The sequence below is a fragment of the Panthera onca genome, chromosome B3 (genome assembly GCF_046562875.1).
Source record: "Panthera onca isolate mPanOnc1 chromosome B3, mPanOnc1 haplotype 2, whole genome shotgun sequence".
Lineage (NCBI taxonomy): Eukaryota > Metazoa > Chordata > Mammalia > Carnivora > Felidae > Panthera > Panthera onca.
Window position 1 is genome coordinate 9,766,412 of NC_138344.1, and position 20,282 is coordinate 9,786,693.

General features: G+C 45.8%; 1 protein-coding gene across 10 annotated transcripts in view; it reads right to left on the reverse strand.

The window, feature by feature from the left end:
* Nucleotides 1-20,282, reverse strand: part of AKAP13 (A-kinase anchoring protein 13) — a 337,030-nt gene that overhangs the window by 175,680 nt on the left and 141,068 nt on the right. For all 10 annotated transcript variants that reach the window (XM_078448989.2, XM_078448991.2, XM_078448988.2 and 7 more), the window contains exon 5: nt 13,034-13,217. In XM_078448989.2, coding sequence (XP_078305115.1) covers nt 13,034-13,217 — 184 coding nt within the window. The remainder of the gene's footprint in view (nt 1-13,033; nt 13,218-20,282) is intronic.

Genomic DNA, 20,282 nt, shown 5'->3' on the forward strand with positions numbered 1-20,282 from the left:
CATTAACATTTAAGAAAAGAACTAATACTTAACAAGTCCAGTAAGCTTCCAATGAGCTTGTGTATTTTTACATGATGCATTGCCCTGATTCAGCATTTTTCGTAATTCATTGTTGAAATGGATTAATCTTATTTGGAAGCAGTTAGACAAATAACATGTGTCAAAATAAACAGACAAGGTTTCTTTCACAGACTAGATGTGACTTTTTTCAGGTCTCTGTTCTCTAATGTGCTGAACACTGCAGAAACATACATCTACCTGCTCTCCCTGTGCACAGCACTGTGCAGTAAGTTGTTAGATGGGTTGAAGGACAGCTTCTCAAACTAACAAGGACCAGATTTTTTAAAAAAAATTCCGATTTGTTACAGAAGCAAAAATTCTAAAAATGAATTACTAGAAAAAAAGTGAAATTTACAAGATGCAAAACTGAAGCTCAGAGCTCTTATTAGATTCAATAGATACAAAATGACTCTGTCAAATTACCATAAAAGTTCTTAAATACACTCTCTCCACTCCATACTTGAACTCATCACAGACTAGTGGGTGACAAAGAACGGGCCAATCAGCTCTGAGCCAGGCCTGCCTCACCCTGAACAGCAGTGGGTTACAAGAGAGATCCCTGCGGACTGCCAGGAACCACGTTTTATATTCCCACCATCTACAGACCCTGGAGAGTCAGACAAGCCAGAGAGAGAAAAGTCACGGCACAGACGGGGACATGGAACGTGGAACCAGCTACAGATGCACTGAGCGAGTGTCCCTTTCTCCCGAGGTATATTCCACATAGGCCTGGGCAAAGCGGAACACTAACTCCACAATATTCAAGAGTATTTTAAAAGTTCAATCCTAACTGGTGTTCATTATTATTATTTTTATAAAATTAAAAGCATCCGGGGACGCCTGGGTGGCTCAGTTGGTGAAGCATCCGACTTCGGCTCAGGTCATGATCTCACGGTTCATGGGTTCAAGCCCCACGTCGGGCTCTGTGCTGACGGCTCAGAGCCTAGAGCCTGCTTTGGGTTCTGTGTCTTCCTCTCTCTCTGCCCCTCCCCTGCTCACACTCTCTCTTATCTGAGAGAGAGAGAGAGAGAGAGAGCGGGAGAAAGAGAGTGACTCTTTTTTACTGTGTATTCATTTTTGAGACAGAGAGTGAGCGGAGGAGGACCAGAAAGAGGAGACACAGGACAACAGATGTGAATCCTATGAAAGAGCCAGCATATAGAGTTCCTGGGACAACATGTAGTAGGCAGAGGGGACAGCCGAGCACAGGGAGCCCGAGGCAGCAACCAGCTGGCCCGTGCAGAGAAAGCAATGGGAATGAGGTCTCAGAGTTGTACAGGGTTCAGATCTCATGGGGCTTTGTGGACCATGGCACCAACTGGGATTTACTCTGAGTTGGATGAGAAAATGTGAGAAGGAAGAAAGCAAAGATGAAAACACAAAAGAAGGAAACTAATAACATTAACTATTAGTTTGATACCAGATCAGTATTATTTACCTTTAATCCTTGGAACAACTTTGAGGCAGGGATCAGTGTATCTCCACACGTCACATGAGAACACAGGCTGAAGCAGCAATGTGTCAAGTACACAGCCAATGAGTAAAAAGGCCAGAATCTGCACCCAGACCTAATTCCAAAACTCTGCACCTCCTGCCACTGTGCACAGGGATACGGACCTTCTAAGTGTCAAACTATGACCACGTTCAAATTACAGAAACTGTTCAGCCTGTTACATTTATCAGAAGCTCATCAAAGCATATTAGATTTTGTTATAAATTTTATAGGATCCACAGCAAGTTGACAACTGCAGAAAACCATAAATCAAGAAGCCATTCCTCAGAGATGGGGTGATAGAATCCAAATTGAGTATCCATGGCTGGCCCCCAAATTCCAGGTTTCTGCAAGCGCAACAACAAAATTCAACACGCACAGACAGTATTTCAGCTAATTCCAGCATTCCCGCCGCTACGCACCCATCAACCACAGCCAGCCAGCCTCTGCCCCCTCACCTGGTCCAGCATGATGCGGCCCAAGCACAAGGTCGGGGTTGATGCTAACATACATGTAAAATCCTGTCGAAACCAAGCGCAGGCAAAAACCATTTTCCCGGTACTAACAATGCTAGTCATTCAGGGGGGGAAGTTCAAAGAGGCGTCTTCTTGAGATCAGCGAGAGCCAGATCAAATGTCAGAGAATCCACACTGAAGACCAACGATGCCGCGGTGGGAAGCGGATACTCACGGACGGCTGCCCAGGCACCACGAATATCGCAGGCCCATGCTACCTGGGCCCCGGCTCCGCACTGCAGCTGGCAGGGCAGGGCAGGGCAGGGCAGAGCAGCCCTCCCAACAGCGTGTTCTGCTGAGTCTACTTCTGACAGGAACTGTGGAGTCCAGTTCCTTCTTTCAGAGCTACTGCAACACCTGCCATGAAGCCACCTCCCCCTCACAGTGCCAAGCCCCTCGGAGTCCTACAAAATCGACCCCAGCTGTGCTAACGTGCAGCGGGTGAGGCGAAATGTCACAAAGGGAGAGGGGAGTGGAGGGGGGATCCCGATGCACAGGAGGCGACTATCTTAGGTGCTGGTAAGGAACTCACTGCCAGACTAGTCATGCATCCATGCACACGATACTCGGCTTTTCTCTCCTTCCTCTTTTTTTTTTTGACGTTGTACTGCAACCCTGCCCTGAACTCATATGGGAATGATGCAGAGGAAAGAGGACACATTATCTGGGTAACGATGGTGTATCAGCAATTTTTCATCAATCCTGTGCTGTCAGATAACTAAAAGTAACACTTTTCTAAGGTAATGGTTGGAACATGCGGGAACCAGACGGACTTGCTTCGATCCTTTGCTCTGACACTGCCACCTGTATGCTCTTGGGTCAGTTGCAGAAATTTCTCTGTGGCTCAATGTCCTCGTCTGCAAAAGTGGGAATACTGGGTTTGCTGAGATCAAATACGAACATGACTATATAAAGTGTTAGCATAGTGTCTGGCTCTCCCAAAGCACCCAATACATGGGGAGTATATCGGATACTATAGGGCTGGTGTATTTCCAAGGAACAAAAAAGAAGGCAGTTTTTGAGGTGTATATTAGAAAATAAATAAAAGGCACAGAACCCTTCTTGTGGGCTGTCAGACAACTAAACTACACCTACGTCACCCTACCACTACTTAGTCCCAAAAATCCAAGAGGAAGATGGCACTCTCCTTCCCGGTGGTACCAAGGGAGTGTTACCGTTGTGGGGGAGGCTGGCCAGGAAAAAAATATGCCAGAGACTGGATGGTGCTGCAGAGAGGTCCTATTTATATAAAGCTGAGTGGTCGTCTTAGTTCCAGCAAATCTTTTTTCCTAGCTCTCCCAACAGAGGGACATCCTGAGTTTCTATGAACTTCACAAGCACATTCTCATTTTATCCTCAGAGTCCTAGGAGGTACATGCTATCGTTTCCCATTGTACAGATGAGGAAACCGAGGCTCCTAGGTGATAAGCAATCGGGATGCACCCACATTCGGCTACGCCATCATGAAGGCTAACTGGATGCCAACCGAACAGGTATGTGCTCGATGATCACATGACTACAGAGGTCACCATCATACTAGCAAAGCAACAGCACCAACACAAGGAATGCTGTTAAAATAAGGAGTACTTGCATGAGCATTTTCTGCATAGTTCAAAGTGCAAATCTCCTTATATGCTTTTTATGCATAAATTCTATTGGCCAGTCAAAGCAGAAATGTGTACTTAAGAGTAAAATGCTGTAAAATTAGTAAAAAAAAATGAGTAAAATTAGTAAGTGTGAAAGCATGTAATGCTGTGTGCAAAAACAAGAGTTTTCAAACGGTTAAATTAGTAGAGAAGTAAGCAGACAGTTAATATGACCATTAAGAATATGCACTGGCTAGGTACCTTCAGGAAGAACATTTTACCTTTCTAGAGACAACAAATGTTCATAAAAACATCAATGATAGCGGTGCCTGGGTGGCTCAGTCGGCTGAGTGTCCAACTCTTGGTTTCAGCTCAGGTCATGACCCGGGGTCATGAGATCGAGTCCCATGTCGGGCTCCGCCCTGATCATGGAGCCTGCTTACGATTCTCTCCCCACTCCCACCCCATGCCCCTCTCCCCTGCTTGTGTGTGCCCTTCTCCCTCTCTAAAAAAAATAAATGAAATTTTAAATGACAGAAGTATAGATATCAAATTATATAAAAATTTTGATTAACTTTTTGTTAATGATCTTTTATCACATTAAGTAAACACCGCACAGAATAACTTAAAACCTGCACGTATCTTATTCCATTTAGGCCACATTTCTTTCAAGGAGAAATTCGATTTGTAAATTATTCACGTCTTATTAGAAAAGAATTAAAAGCAGGAGAACAATACTCCAAATTTTACCAAGACTCTGAAGGCCACCTTCAGATTTTACAAGACGGACAAATGGCCAAATTCATGTATTACAGCTAAGATGTGTCGTCCTGAATTCAGACAGAAGTATGTGCAGAAATGTGGAAAGAATGAGGTACCACAAACACATTTTGTTTTCACTAATCAAATGTCAAAACAACATTTTTTTTTTTATTTTTTAATGTTTATTTTTTTGAGAGAGACAGAGTGTGAGCGGGGGAGGGACAGAGAGAGAAGGAGACACAGAATTCCAAGCAGGCTCCAGACTCCAAGCTGTCAGCACAGAGCCTGACACGGGGCTCGAACTCACAAACCGTGAGATTATAACCGGAGAGGACTGATTATAACTGACTGAGCCACCCAGGCACCGCATGAACAACAGACTTTAAAGAAGAATACTTCAGTGCAGCTCCTTCTAGTTTTAAGTGTCTAGGGACACTAAACATTTGAACAAAAGTTTGTCAAATGATGGTTTGACAATGGTAACCAATTTCAGCAGCTGAAGCATTTGTCAGGTTCGTAAAACCAAGAATCCAAGTATAGAATTCCTTCTAGAAAACCTGTTCCTGGAAAACTTTCCTGAATTACAATTTTCTATAGCCCAACTAGTTAGAGATATTATTGATGCACTGGTAGAAAGTAATTTTTTTTTTAACACTTATTTATTTTTGAGAGAGAGAGAGAGCGAGCGAGCATGCGCGCCAGCAGGGGAGGGGCAGAGACAGAGGGAGACACGAAATCCAAAGCAGGCTCCAGGCTCCGACCTATCAGCACAGAGCCCGACACGGGGCTCGAACTCACTAGCCTAGTGAGATCATGACCTGAGCTGAAGTCAGACGCTTACCTGACTGAGCCCCACCCAGGCACACCAAAGTGAGTATTCAATGAATCGAGAGCAATCTAGCAGTTGCTAATGCTGAGAGAATCACTGTTCTTCCACTGTAAACTCAAACTTGTAAAACAGAACTAACTATTCAATGTTAGAAAATGGACAGAATACATTGTATTTTATACCGTATCATGCTTAACTCGTTTCACAGAACTTCATTCACAGGCATAGATATTCAGCTTTGGCCAAATACTGATTTTGGGCAAAAGGTTTCTTCTACACGCTTAGTGTTTTTCCTTAAGAATAATTTTTATTTCTGTTAATAATACATGCAGGTAACATTTTCAAGTCATTCTTTCTTTAGGGGTGCCCTTAAGGAAGCTCCAAAACCGACCAAGTAAAAATAATGTGTAACGGTTACAAAAGGTCTGTTTTCTAGAGGGTGGAGGGTGCCAACCTAGCCTTCCTTGTCTCACATACGCCCATCAAGTCCCACACTCCAGGCTCACTGTAAAGTCAGAAATGTTTTCCAAATCACGTGCTGTTGCCACAGAGAATCTGCTACCAGGCGTCAAGTGATGTGACTACTCCACAGGCCTCTGAAGAGAGGCTCTTAGGCTTGAGGTCACGTGGCATCAGAAACACACACAACCTGGGCCCATTCGCACACACACACAGCAAGAAGTGCGTGGAAGAAAACCCAAGACATGTGGGACGGCTCTGCTATTCCAACCAACTTGCAACACCAATCCATCTTCTTAGGAAGTCCAAGGCAGTGTAAAAGTTCAAGTGCGGTTTGTAACCAATTCCTGGTCCATTACTTAGCGGCTGTGGCAATTCCTTTCTGAAGTGAGGAGACTATGCCCGCCTCCAAAGGGCTGGAGAGAGAATAAGATATACAAACATTTATGCAAAGTGCCTAGCACAAATACAATAAACGGCAGCTGGGGCTACTGTTTTATAAACACATAATGCTCAGAAAGTGCACTTCGCAGGGCGCCTGGGTGGCTCAGTCAGTTAAGCGTCCAACTCCTGATTTGGGCTCAGGTCATGATGTCAAAGTACCTGAGCTCAAGCCCCACACTGGGCTCCACGAGGACAGAGGACAGTGTGAAGCCTGCTTGGGATTCTCTCTCCTCCCTCTCTGCAACCCCCCCTCTCTTGCTCTCTGCCCCTCCCCCACTCATTCACATGTACAATCTCTCTAAATAAATGAACTTCAAAAAAAAAAAAAAAAAAGAACAAGTGCATTTTGCAATTTTCCAGCATGCTGCTGCACAGGGCAACAATCCTGAGATTACTATTTGAATGGCTTTAACAGAAAAAAAAAAAAACAAAAAAAACTAGGTAATGTCAAAATTCTTAAAATGCTCCAATTGAAAATTTACCAACAAAGAAAAAAAGTCACTGAACACCAGATCGGTGAATCATCGTAATCAAATTAGGTTGGTTAAAAGACTGACAATATTATGAAACATGCTTCCGCCCAAAATTCTATCAATAAAGTGTAAACACATCCCAAGGACAGGCTTGTGCACAACCACCACTGACTGACTAGATGGCCTTGGGCAAGCTAGCTGGCCTGTGTGTTTTCCCACCTGCGGAAGAACACCGGCTGCATGAACCTGCACCTCAGACCTCAGCGGAAAGGTTCTAAATGAGGACACACTGAAGCACTAACATAGCAGGTACTCGTTAATGCGTGCGCCCTCCCCTCCTCCCAGATTCCTCTCAGTTCTACAGCCTTCTTCACCAGGACACAGAGACCCAGATCACACAGTGAGAAAGGAGGATGGGTGGATGGACAGACAAATCTAAGGATGGACAGGTGGATGGGACTTGAGCCAGAGAAATGTAAAGTTCAAAACAAAACAAACCAAAACCCCTCCTCCTCTCTGGCTACTATTTCGAAGGTAAGTTTGTATGCTTGTTTCGTTCCTTCCCTTCCAGCAAAAGCAAAGGCTCCAAACTTGGTTTGTGCCAGATGGGCTATAGAGGACCCACTTGCCAAGTACTCAAAGAGGACCCTAAAAAGGCAATCGCTATGTTAACAGAACATCTTGCTCAACAGCACCGAGTTCCATTGTGCAATATCTACGCTTGAGTACTTACTCTACCAGTTGACCTTGAACCTAGGTTTCAAGTGTAAATGTGCCAAGAGAAGGACGTGAGAATCTACAGACCCGAACTCTCTGAGAAGGGCCGATATCGCCCTACAGTAACAAACCACAGCCTAGTGCCCAGTGTCGGCCAGGGTGGGTCTACACTCTGCAAACACAGGGGTGTCATCTCTACCTAGACAGGTCCTTGGATTTTGAGCTTGAGCCTGGTTCTGAAACTCTGTAGCCTTGTGACTTTGGGCAACTCACTTCACCTCTATGGCCTCAGTTTCCTTAGTTATAAAATCAGGGTAATAACACCTAACCTATCCACTCATTAGGGTCCCGTGAGAACCAATGTAAAAAGACAGCTGGGGTGTCAACAAGACTTTTAACACCACGTAATGGGTAACAGAAGTGGAAAGCAGAGGTCAGGACTAAACAGAAAGCTTATAACCATCTCCTCATTAAGTGTTAATCATCCCATATCCCTGTGGCCTCTTCCTGAGTCTCTTTCCTCCCATCAAAATTTTGTAGAGAGAAGATTATGGGCCTTGGAATTGCACACATGTGTGTGAAGGAGCTCCACCACCTTCTAGAAAGCCTTGGGTTAGTTACTGTCCTTCTCTGAGCCTTCATATTTCGTCCATACAACACAAATAAGGCCTATTTCAGGAAGGTTTTCATAAGGTGGAAGTGAAACATTAGCCATAATGTACCAACCATGCTTTCTAGCACACTGCAGGCAGTCAATAAAGAGATTTGTTAAACTGATACAGAACACAACAGTCTGAAACTCTGAAGCTCGCTCTCAGGGCAAATGAAGTATTTCAACACTTTCATGTCAATGCTCCAGAGTTTAAATTCTCCACAGGAGTCATCTTCCTGGAAGGGTGGCAACAATGGAAACGATCCCGCGTCCATCTGGGTCTCCCTGTTCTGTCACCCAGAGGCATCACATCACAGCATCGGGCAGAGGACCAAACTAATTTTTTTTTGTTTTTAAAACAAGTGCTATCTATTACACTAGAGAATAACTTCAAATCTAATCAAGCAGGAACAACCAAATGATGCCCGGAATTACCTTCCAGACTTTGACAGAAAGTTCTTAACGTTATGAAAAACTGATACGAGTCTAGAAGTCATGGAAAACCAAGGAAAGGGCAATAATATTCTTTCAGTCACTGTGTCACACTCTTCGTGCATTCCTTCATTTCTTCCTCACGGCAATGCACACTGGCCCTTCAGGAGGGTAAGCGGATCACCCAAGATCATCCAGCTTCACAGAGGCAAACCCTGCCTGGGTTCAAGGCCAGCCTGCCTGCATACAAATTCTGCCCACCTATCTGCCAACTTCAATTCACAGGGAACTGCAATAAGTATCGCAAAAGAAGATACTGTAGGTAGACCAATCGACTGGAATCAGAGTCTCACTGATGGGTCAGCTATCACTTTACTGATTATGTGACTGTGTACGAAGTTTTCACACAGAGCACCTCAGGGTCTAACACAGTACCTGCACAAAGCTGGTGACACAGACCAATAGGTATTATCTGAGGGATGAGAAACTCAGCACGGGTAGGTGACCAACCACTTTTTTTCAAGTCACCCAGGCTCCTAAGTGGGGAAGCTTCGTTTTTAATTAAGCTCTTCGTTCCTCAGCGATTCCACTCAACCATACTGTCTTCTCTTAAAGCCAAAGTAAAGTATTCACAGCCCCTGTATTTGCTCCAAGCAGTAACCATAATCTGTGTGACAAACCCGGATTCCTCACACAGCATATGCCAGGCGCTTGGCTTTACTTCCAAGAGACAGAAATTATTATCCTTGTCTCTTTTTAAGTGGATGTAGAAACTGAGGCTCAGAGAGGAAAGCTCCTTACTGCGCCCAAAGGGGGGCGCCTGGGTGGCGCAGTCGGTTAAGCGTCCGACTTCAGCCAGGTCACGATCTCACGGTCCGTGAGTTCGAGCCCCGCGTCAGGCTCTGGGCTGATGGCTCGGAGCCTGGAGCCTGTTTCCGATTCTGTGTCTCCCTCTCTCTCTGCCCCTCCCCCCGTTCATGCTCTGTCTCTCTCTGTCCCAAAAAAAATAAATAAAAAAACGTTGAAAAAAAAAAAAAAAAAAAAAAGAAACACAGCTACAAATGGCAGAGCCAAAATGCAAACTCAGGTTGGACACCAAAGTCTGCGCACTTGGCCACCACCTGGAGCCGCCTCCTGGTCTCCGCCCTTTCCCTCCCCCGAGATCAATCCAGGTCTCCAGACGCTTCTGTGTTGTGTATGATGTGTCCGATAGCACCCGGCCCTCCCATTCTCTTTCTGGAAGACTCCAATGCAATACCCATCCGACACCATCACCTCGCAGCTTTAGCTACACGAAGAGCCTCAATGCTTGGCTTCTCTCCCTCTTCTACCCATCATCATGAATCAGGGCACCTCGGGTGGGGCGCTCAGCTAACTTCTGCCCAAAATGGGGGAGACAACTTTGCATCGACCTAACAGCCACGGCAGGCCGAGGTAAGGGTTCTTCTCAGGCAAGGCTGGTAACATTTTGTTTAAAGCGAACTTTCAGATCAAAAACACACCCATATTCATCATGTCAGATCAAAATATAAGCGAAAATAAAAGAGCAGTTAAGTCCACCAAAACTCTCCCTTCCCTGTCACTGAACTTGGTGAAAGTTAACAATGATGGATTATAGAAAAGGGAAACTACCAAAAATGTCCCAAGAGTCACCACTATCTGCCGGGATTCAGTATCAATTTCAAGAGTTCTCTACAGACAGGGGTCTTATTTAGATAATCTCTCTACTTCCAAGCACAACAGAATCGATTTTCACACAAAAGTAAATCTGTTTATCAAAATGGATTACCAAAATAAGCCTCGGACACATAAACACAAAAAGAACTTGGACCCTCATTGGCACAATGTCCTCCTACCCACCCACCCCACCACCCCCCAAAAAAACCAGGGTAAGCAGCAAGGAATGAAAACAAAAAATTTATTTTGGGAGACATATAAAAAGAGTTAAATAAACTTGAATTTTCAGTTAAGACTGGCATGCAAATAGTTATTTTGTAAGTGTAAAATGTAGGTACCCCTCCCTCGATTTCATATTATTTTTTAAAAATTTTTAAATTTTTTGAGAGAGAGAGCGCACACGTGACAGCTGGGGGAGGGGTAGAAAGAAAGAGAGGGGGACAGAGGAGCCAAAGCGGGCCCTGTGCTGACAGCAGCAAGCCCTGACGAGGGGCTCGAACTCACAAACTGTGAAATCATGACCTGAGCCAAGGTCAGATGCTTAACTGACTGAGCCACCCAGGTGCCCCTCAATTTCAGATTAACTGAAAATAGAGACTAAAAAGAAACAGGTCTCTATGGAAAAGCTTAATTTAAAAAGAGGAGGGGCCGGGGCACCTGGGTAGCTCAGTAAATTAACCATCTGCCTCTTGGTTTTGGCTCGGGTCATGATCTCACATGTGGGTTCGAGCTCAGTGTCAGGCTCTGTGCTTAACAGTGTGGAGCCTGCTTGGGATTTTTCTCTCTCCCTTTCTTGCACTTGTGTGCACACACACATGCGCCCTCTCTCTCTCTCAAGATAAATAAATAAACTTCAAAAAGGCGGGGGGCGGGGGGAGGGGTGCGTAGGAACATCCAAGTCTAAAGATTTTAGTGAAGTATTACCATACAGTGGAACAATTCGTAGCTTTTCACAAACATCTGAGTCTCACAAAACAAACTCCTCACTCAGAAACACACGTGCACAAAGTGTTGCCTATAATTTCAAAGGCTGTGGACCTAGAGAAGCCTATTCTTGGGCCCCTTGTTCAGAATCCTAGGAGTGGCAGGGACGTCGGATGGCTTCTTAGGAGATCTGGCTTCTAGTTCTGGCCCAGCCACCTTGTCACCCTGATCTAGTCACTGCCTCTCCAGATCTCAGTTTCCTCCTCATCCATGAACAATGATTCATCCTGACTCTAGGGTCGAAATTCTAGCAAAGTCTACTAATGACAAGTAAGATTCAGAGATTTAGTAAAAATCACCTCCTTGCCATTTTTTAATTGCTAATTTTAATCTCCTACTGCGGTCCTGTATTTGAAAGCTTTCCCAGTTGGCTTTCCCTTCAAAAGGAGGTAAGTGGCTTCTACACATGGAACAGAGCTAGTACTATAAAGCAAGCCAAAAAACCTTCTCCCAGAACACACTCTCCCGTTTCCTTAAAGCCCTGCTGCAATAGGTCTTGTGACAGCCTCGCCCAGCCCAGTGTATAATAAAGCTGCTGCAATCACTTTATTTCCCCATCTGGACGGCCATCCCTAACCAGCCCTGCTTCCCTACAAGCCCTCGGAGCGACACGACCACATTTAGAGGAACTGCATTCCGGCTCCACTACAGATATACAGAGTTCATTGTTTCAACTCCTGGAGCCAGGCTTCTCTTCCTGAGGCCGTGAGGCAAACAGCAGAAGCAATCTAATCACTGGCCAGATGGGAAGTACGATGGAACGGGAACAGATCCCTCCCTGGAATCCGGTCCTAGGGCAGCTCAGGTATCCAGAGCTCATTTGAGATGACGCCCCTCCTACGGTCATGGTATCTGAGGCACCCATTAGAAAGTATCTGAAAAGAACCTTCTGTCTGGCTTGACTGGAAAAGTTACCAACTGGGCAGGTAAAGTAAACAAACGGAAAACAAACGGAAAACCTGTTGATGTAACAGTAAGTAACCTTATGTTCTGAAATCTCTCCTTGGCCCTTCCAGTCCTCCTCCCTCCAAACAGCTACAAATGATGAAAAATAAAAGCAACTACAGTAAGCCTAACATGAGCACAGTATCAGAGAATTTGGGAATATCCACTTAACTTACAAGGATCCCTCGATTACCAAAGAACATAAATCCCAACGGGGTTTCTTCTTGTTCAGATTGTGTGGCCAAAAAGAGGTGATGACCACAGAATGGTAAAAGCAATGTATTAAACAAGACCAGCTTCCAATGGGAAAGGGTGGCTGCCGTCATGCATTTCTTTCTCTATTTATACAAGAAAAAGAGTTCTTCAAATGTTCTAACAACCCTCCTTCAAAGGGCTCTCTAAAGAGAATGCCTAACAACGGAACGTGCAGACACGCAGGATTTCCTCCTCAATGTTTCCAGGACAACTCAGTTGCTTTTTCCTGCTCGTCAGATGAAGAGACCACGGCTCTTGATTTTACTCATAGAAATTACATTCAAACCAAAACTCCGTGGTTCAGCATATTTTCTGCGTGCACTTATGCAATTAAAATACTTGTTTCTAATGAACTCTTCCGAGTCTTGAAGACATAACGGAAAGAAACGTATGGGAGACAACAACTTTCTTCTTGTACTAAACTGGGATCAACTACATACACGGTAACGGAATGCCAGCCCACAGATGAGACCCACTCGGCGTTTTCAGTGAAACCGAAGAGGCGAGAAGCAGGGAGGCAGGGAGAGAAAACGCTGAGACCACTTACGTCTGTTCTCTCTCAGGCAGTGAGGCGGTTAGCAGGAGCGAGCTGACGAGCCTCCAGCAGAAGGCCAGGCCCGGAGCTGAGGGTTTCATTCGTGGCAGAGTCGCGGGGAGATGCCAAGTGGGCGGCCCTGCCGTACATGGGGGGGGGGGGGGGGGGGGGGGGGCGGGGCTGGTGAGGAGGGGAAGGAAGGGGGGGAGAACTTACTCGGTTAGAAGCTGGTGCAGCTGGTGATAGCCCCGCTCCAGGGCCAGGCTCACAGGTGTCGCCCCTTCCTGGTTGTGGATGCTGAGGGCCCCGCGGCCACCGGGCTTCTGCAGCAGGAACCACGTCAACCTCAGCAGGCCCAGCCGCACGGCAAAATGCATCAACGTCTCCCGGGGGCCGCCGTCTGTGCGTGGGGAGAGCAAATGAGAATTAGCGGGGAGAACGTGAACACACAAAGCAAATGAAAAGAAAGACGAGTTGCGTGAACACCACCACCTCCAAAGACCTAGGATCCTAAAGTCAAACCACAACGTACACGGCGTGATCGTGGCCGGGTACAACCAGCTCTCAAGGAAGACGGAACGAAGCCGGAAAACAGTGTGACAGGCAAAGTCTCCAGGAGAACCAGGCCATTTCTATGTTCTGACTGAACACGTTCGTGCAATCAATTTATACGGGTAAATTCACACGTGTGGTTTCTTCCCTTAAACGAGAGAGAGAAAGTGCCGCCTCACAACGCGGGGACCGAAGAGGGGGAACAGCTGTTGGGGCTTAGATGGGTGTACCAGGAGGTGCAGTTACTTAAAGGAAAAAACACCCAGACGGGAGCTGGCTAAACACTAAAAACAGGTTCTGCTTGTTAAGTACACACAGGTCTTTTTATTCCCCCACATTAAGGGCAAATCAAATTGCAGGCACTGCCAGCTTTGTTTTGTTGTGTTTAATGAAAGAAAGAAATGCATCTCCAGGCATAATAAGAAAGACTCATTCTCGGATAATGTGCTAGCAAGTTCAGAAACGCGCTCGGGCTTCCTGCACTTGAAGCGAAGGCTCCTCTCGGGTACAGTGAGTCACGTCGAAGGTGGGAGGATGAGGGAGGCTCTGGAGTCCAGCAAATCCGGGTTCAAACTGCCCTCTGCCAGATGGCAGAAGGCCATCTGCCATCTGTGTGACTGGGCCTCATCCGTGTAACCTGTGTCAGCTTCATCTCTGCACCCCCGCCTTCACCTGGCCCCCAGGGTGGCCGTAACAAAAGGGCAGAGGTGGAGGAACGCGGGACAGAGACTGGCCGCACGAAATCCTCAGTGCCAGCTTCCTTCCCTTCCTCTGCTCTCTCCTTCTGGACTTCAGGTTACGTTCCGGGTTCACTAACACAACACTCTCTCCTCCTCAGGTCTCCTGTGCACAGCCTGGGAGGAGAGCTAGGACCACCACCCCATGGGCTGAGCGACACTCACCTCCAGGGGGCACCACTCGGGCCCTGGGGTGTGAATGGTGCCCACGAGTTGTGCCTGCCCTCTTCTACTCATTTTCCATGGCTCCCTCACGTCTTGACTTCCCCACAGGCATTCCCAGACTCCTTGGACCCCAGTGTTTTCTCCTGACCCTGAAGACCTCCATGCTCCTTAAGTGAAGAGCAGTTAAGAATGAACTGTCTTTGAGGCACCTGGGTTAAGCGTCCGACTTTGGCTCAGGTCATGATCGCATAGTTTGTGAGTTTGAGCCCCACGTGGGGCTCTGTGCTGACAGCTCAGAGCCTGGAGCCTGCTCCAGATTCTGTGTCTCCCTCTCTCTCTGCCCCTCCCCTGCTCTTACTCTCTCTCAAAAAAAAGTAAACATTAAAAAAATACTTTTTAATAAAAAAATTTGAAAAAAAAAAAAGAGAATGACCAGTCTTTGAACCTGTGATTTTACACTGAACCTCTCTGGTTTCCAATGTCACATGCATATTAGTCGAGTCTCCCTACTGCCAAGTAAATTTTCTTAGATGCAAAAGCCATCTTTCATATTTTACGTTTTTCCTACAGAACTACACATACTGATTCAAGAATTTATAGGGTGTTCAGCAGAGGCACGTGGCTGGAAAGAGTTCATTACCGCAGAAGAAACCTGCATGTGCAGGTGATAATCAACACCTCAGAGCAGGTGGCAGGCCCAGACACAAGGGCAAAAAGAACCTTCACAGAAGCTCAAATATCACCACCTGACTTGTGCCTCACAGCGGTTCACAAGCACTCTGCTGTCCTGGTCAAAACCAAAGAGCTAATAAGGCATCGATCAGGAACTATGTGACTTTTTAGAGACTGGTTCACCTGGCCTTGCTGGGCGATACTACACCCTCACCCTTTCTGATGCCTGATGTGCTGAGGCAGCTCAGTATCTCCAAGAGCCAACAACAAAGCCATGCACCTGTTCCAGCTCCCCGGATTGCATCCTAAGGTCCTAAGCAGCGGGTGCCACGTGCACCTGTAGGTTGCCCCTTTCTGGAATCAACAAGAGGTGTACCACGTGGTCAGGACCCACAAGGTGCCATGCTCTGGGCTAAGTACATTGTGTATGAATGCCTTTCACCCTCACGATAACCCCGTGAGGTCTCGTTATCCTCAGTTTACAGACAAAGACAGATTAACAACTTGCCCAAGAGAATCAGCAAGATTTGAAAATCCTTCTGTTGAGTCTAGGAACCACTTATCCTCTCCATTACTCCACCCTCTTTTTGTAAAAACCCAGCAACCACGCAAGCGAGCTAATGGTGTGGTCTACAAAATCACCTTTTCGTGTTTTCCTCCAATAGATAAAAATTTTTACCCAACTTATCTTTCGTTACTGTTCTCATTCCTTTCGTCTAAGCTTCAACCCCAGAGCATGTACAATTCAGGATCCATCTCTAGTCTCTACTATTCTGTACTTTTTGCCTCTCATGATCCTTTGTCCTTGTCTTCTGTACTCTGAGAGTTACTCAACTTTGCTTTTCAGATCCTTAGCTGCATTTCCTGTGAGGTCAACAGAGTCCTTTGTCCCCAGTTGGAATTTAATTATGCTATGGGGTTCTGGATGTCCCTGTGTCTTTTCAACCAACTCCCTTTTCCGTCTTTGCCCTCACTGTGATGGCTTTTTGCAGATGTAATTAAAGCCCCTAATCAGTTGATTTAATAAGGAAGATTATCCTGGATAATCTGGGTCGGTCTAACTGAATCAGCTGGAAGGCTTTAAAAGCAGGGCTGAAGTGTCCCCCGGAGGTCGGCCTCAGCCTGTGTTCGTGGGGTTCCATCCTGCTCCAGATCTCCCCTTCCTGGTTCACTGAGGATGACAGCTTTGGCTCATCTCAGTGGGTTTGAGCTTGTCCAAGATCTTCTCCTCTATTCCTGCCCTAACGGATCTTGGGCTTGCTTAACAGAGCCCCCACAATCATGTAAGCCATGCCCTACAATAAATCTTAATTGGATACTTCTCCCACCGGTTCTGATTTTGTGGTGGAACCCTGATCGAAGGGCTTCCGGCATAGAAGTAGATACTCTCTCAACTTATTTTCTCTGTGCTGCCTCCTTCTCTAATTTCATAATAGGTCTGCCCTCTTTGAGCTTTTAAAGGACAAATGGGAACGCTCTTCTAAATTTTTCTTTGGCTTCTTAAAGAAAACTATACTCCGGGAGCCTTCCATCTGGATATTCATGATGCTTCTCCGGTTCCTTTAGGGTGTTAATTCACTTAATGCACCACACGCCAGATGGCTGGCTTTCCCGTTTAACCATGCTCAGTTGGAAAAATCCCTATGGAGGTCCAGCGTGTACCCACAGAGAAGGTAGTAGAAAAGGTCTTCAGTCCCTCTTGCTATCTACTTACATTTGCTGGAATCCCCTCCCACACCCACTTCCTCTGATCTGCAGAGAAAGCTGGTGGGCCTAGTATGCGTTCAGCCACGGTGCGACTTTTTCACACGGTCAGATTTTCCCACGAAGCAAAATGTTCCAGATTCGGGGAACAATCTAGTGATCCAAGACTGCACTGTATTTTTCCTTCCCCATCAATCCACCTGAAGGCTCTGCTCACAGTACTCTGAATCTGTATCTATGAGAACCCGAATCCCCAGTCTTTTCTGCTGTTCTGTGCTGCCTCTTCAGTAAACTGCAGCACGATGCGGGGACTGGAAGTCCACACTCCACGGGGAAGGAAACAGCAGGCCAGTGTGAGAGACGGGCTTTTACAAAAACGACACTGTAACCTTGTCACTGAATCAAGGTTTGAGAGGCAACAAAACTGCCGGAGCCAAAAGTCCTGCCACGAGGAACCGCCTGTCCTGGAGCCAACAGGTGTTAACCCTCTGCCAAGAAAAAAAAAATCCCTTAGTGGTCTTTTAAAATTTTTATTGTCTCTTTTAGCAGCTATGATAGAGCTGTTCAGAGGGCTGTGGGAGCTGAGACACCGGACAGTGAAGGCTGAGGTTCTGGTGACTGACATCAGATCTAGAGAATGGAGAACACTCAGGCGGTCCAGTGCAGTCTTTTTTTAAAACCTGCCTAATCCTTCTCTCCACCCAGATTCCCACCCGCAAAGATGATCAGAGCTTTTCATTTAGTGATACAATCCTGTGACTAAATAAGGACGAAGATTTCCCCCAAGATCTTCCCCAGAGTGGTTCTCCTCCCATTCTTCAGAGCTAGTTTCAGCAGCCCACCCTGTGCAGCCTGGGGTCAGGCTGGGAGGGTCCTCCGGGTGAAAACCACCTCCATTCACCACGCCCGTTAACCACCGAGGCACTGAAGAGCCGAGACAGGAACCGAGACTTGGTAACTGAGACGGAAGACCTCCTAACCGCACCATTCCCCCTCCGCCCAAACGCGTCCTTGTCACTCGCGTTTAAGGCAGAGCTAAGGCCAAGTGTGGAAGCTGCTGTATGCGAGAGGGACGGGAGAACTAAAATGGACAAACTCCCCTATGCTCATGCTTGAAGGGGAGATGAACTTGAGAAATCAGTAAAAGCTGGGGTGCGTGGGCGGCTCGGTTGGTTAAGCGTCTGAGTGCGCGGAGCCTGCTTCAGATTCTCTCTCTCTGCCCCTCCCCTGTTCATACTCTCTCTCACTCTCTCTCAAAATAAGTAAAATAAAAACAAAATTAAGTTCAAAAAAAAAGAAAGAAGCAAAAGCAAAACTAAGTCTCATTCTCCTTCAAAGAACCTTTCTTTCTGGAGCTGTCCTGTGGTGGCCTTCGATAGGCCTCGTTATTGTGCCCCACGGGGCCCCTCAACGTTCTGTCTCTAAAAGGTTACCAGGTGTTGGTCATGCTAAATTCAACATGAGTCGCTTACAAGCCAATACACGCTCTCCCCATAGGTCTTCCTCCGTGTTACAGGTAAAGAAACGGGGAGGCAGAGATGAAGTATTTTGCACGAATTTTTGCAGTGAAGCCAGGATGTTAACTAACGGGAGTCCACTGCCCGTGCGCGTCGCATTTCACAGCATCAAGTCTACAGCCAAGAGTTCTCCACGCCATGCTCATGCCTGCTGTGCAGGGAGACCAAGGAGCCCCGAACTCATGTAAACTGCTTCAGGCACACATCTAAATGCTCTTCTTCCGGAGGAGAAACCCAAACTATTTTCAAAGGAGTCACTGACCTGAAAAAAGTTAAAAAGCACTGTATCTGAACAAGGAGTGGGAGGGGATCTTACATGACCCCTTTGTTCAAATATCAGGCTGAACAACCTGTAAATATCCTGGCTTTCAACAGCAAGTAGTCCTGTTACATAACAAGGGGCCTTATTTACCTTATTCTCCCAGGGGACACGCTGGCTTTGCACCTTCTTCTTTTAAGTACCTTTGATTCATTCATGTGAGCACAATGTTCCTTTACATCCCTCCCTCAGCAGCAAGCAGGTACCTCTTAACTCACGCTACACAGCCCTCAGAGCACCCAGGATTTGTAGATTCTAATCCACAATGAATTGAACTCCAGCTGCAGAATGTGAATCCAGCACTTGAAATCAGGTTCCTGATCCCAGTTGTTGACTTAAAGGCAGGTCTATCAAGTTCCTTGCATGCATTTCACCTTGCAAAGTATGTCTCTAACTTATTCAATTTCTTATGTTCTTTGAATTACTTGTAATTTATGTATAATAAAACTCACTTTTTGGGGGGAAGGCATACAGTTTTCTGAGTTGGAACACACGCATAGATTCTTATAACTACCACCACACCAAGATATAAAACCATTCCAACAGCCAAAGAATTCCCTCATGACACTCATTTGCAGTCAGACCTATCCCCACTCCTAGCCCCTGGCAGCTACTGATCTATTTTCTGTCCCTGTAATTTCGCCCTTTTCAGAATATCCTAAAAGAAAAATCACCCCGTAAGTGACCTTTGGAAATGGATTTGTTTTACTTAGCAAAATATGTTCAGGTTGTTGCATCTGGACCCCCAACAATTTGCCCCCTTTATTTTTTTTATTTTATACCTCCCTTTTTGTTGCTGAGTAGTGTTCCACTATATGGATGTATCACTATTGGTTTATATATTCACCTAATGAGGGAAATCTGGGTTGTCTGAAGTTTTGAGGGATTATAAATAACGCTGCCATAGGTATATCTGTGCAAAGACTTTTTTGAGTAAATGTAAGTTTTCATTCTCAAGGGTAAGTAGCCAAATGTGGAATTGCTGAGTCATATAGTAAATGTACATTGAACTTTGTAAGAAACTGACGAACTAGTTTCTAGGACAGCTATATCATTTTGCATTCCCACGAGCAACGCATGAGATGTTCTAAACCCTTGCCAGCTTTTTAATTTGACAGGATTTTTAATTTTATCCTTTCTAATGGGTGTGTAATGGTACCTTATTGCAGTTTTAATGCACTTTCCTAAGTGTTCAAACTTGATTTAGCCTTTGCTAGCACTGTTAAGCAATTTTGTGCAACAGAAACTGAAGAAGCACATGGCAAGTCCACAAAAATATTAAAGCTGGCCAGTTCCCTATCAAAGACAAGGAAGCTAAGGTCTAGAGAGGGGAAGTGATAGGCCTCAAGTTTCAGACTGTGCTTTTCCTAACAGTTCTTTTTAAAAAAATCATGGTAATATGAACAAACTCTCCAATTCCTGTAACTTCTTTAAATAAGACAAAACCAAACGATAAAAACACCGTTAAGCCCCACAAATAACTAATGCAATCCCATCCCAATACTGATCTGTAAATGGCCAAGCGGAACTCCCACACAGATACAGAACAGCAGGGGCTAGAGGTGTTGAGGCCTCAAGATGAGGTTTCTGAAAAGGTGCTCATGCTCCGTATGATGGCAAACATTCTGATCTTTAGATCTTAGCAGTGCAGAGGCTCCTTGGTCAATATACCAATTAGAAAAAGCAAAAGCAAAGGATAAATGCTTTCTTCCTTGATTTGGTTTTTGAGTGCACGAGCTTTCTTTTTTGTCTTCCTGAGGCAGGCCTGCACTGGCAGTATGCGGACAGTAAGCCCCTGA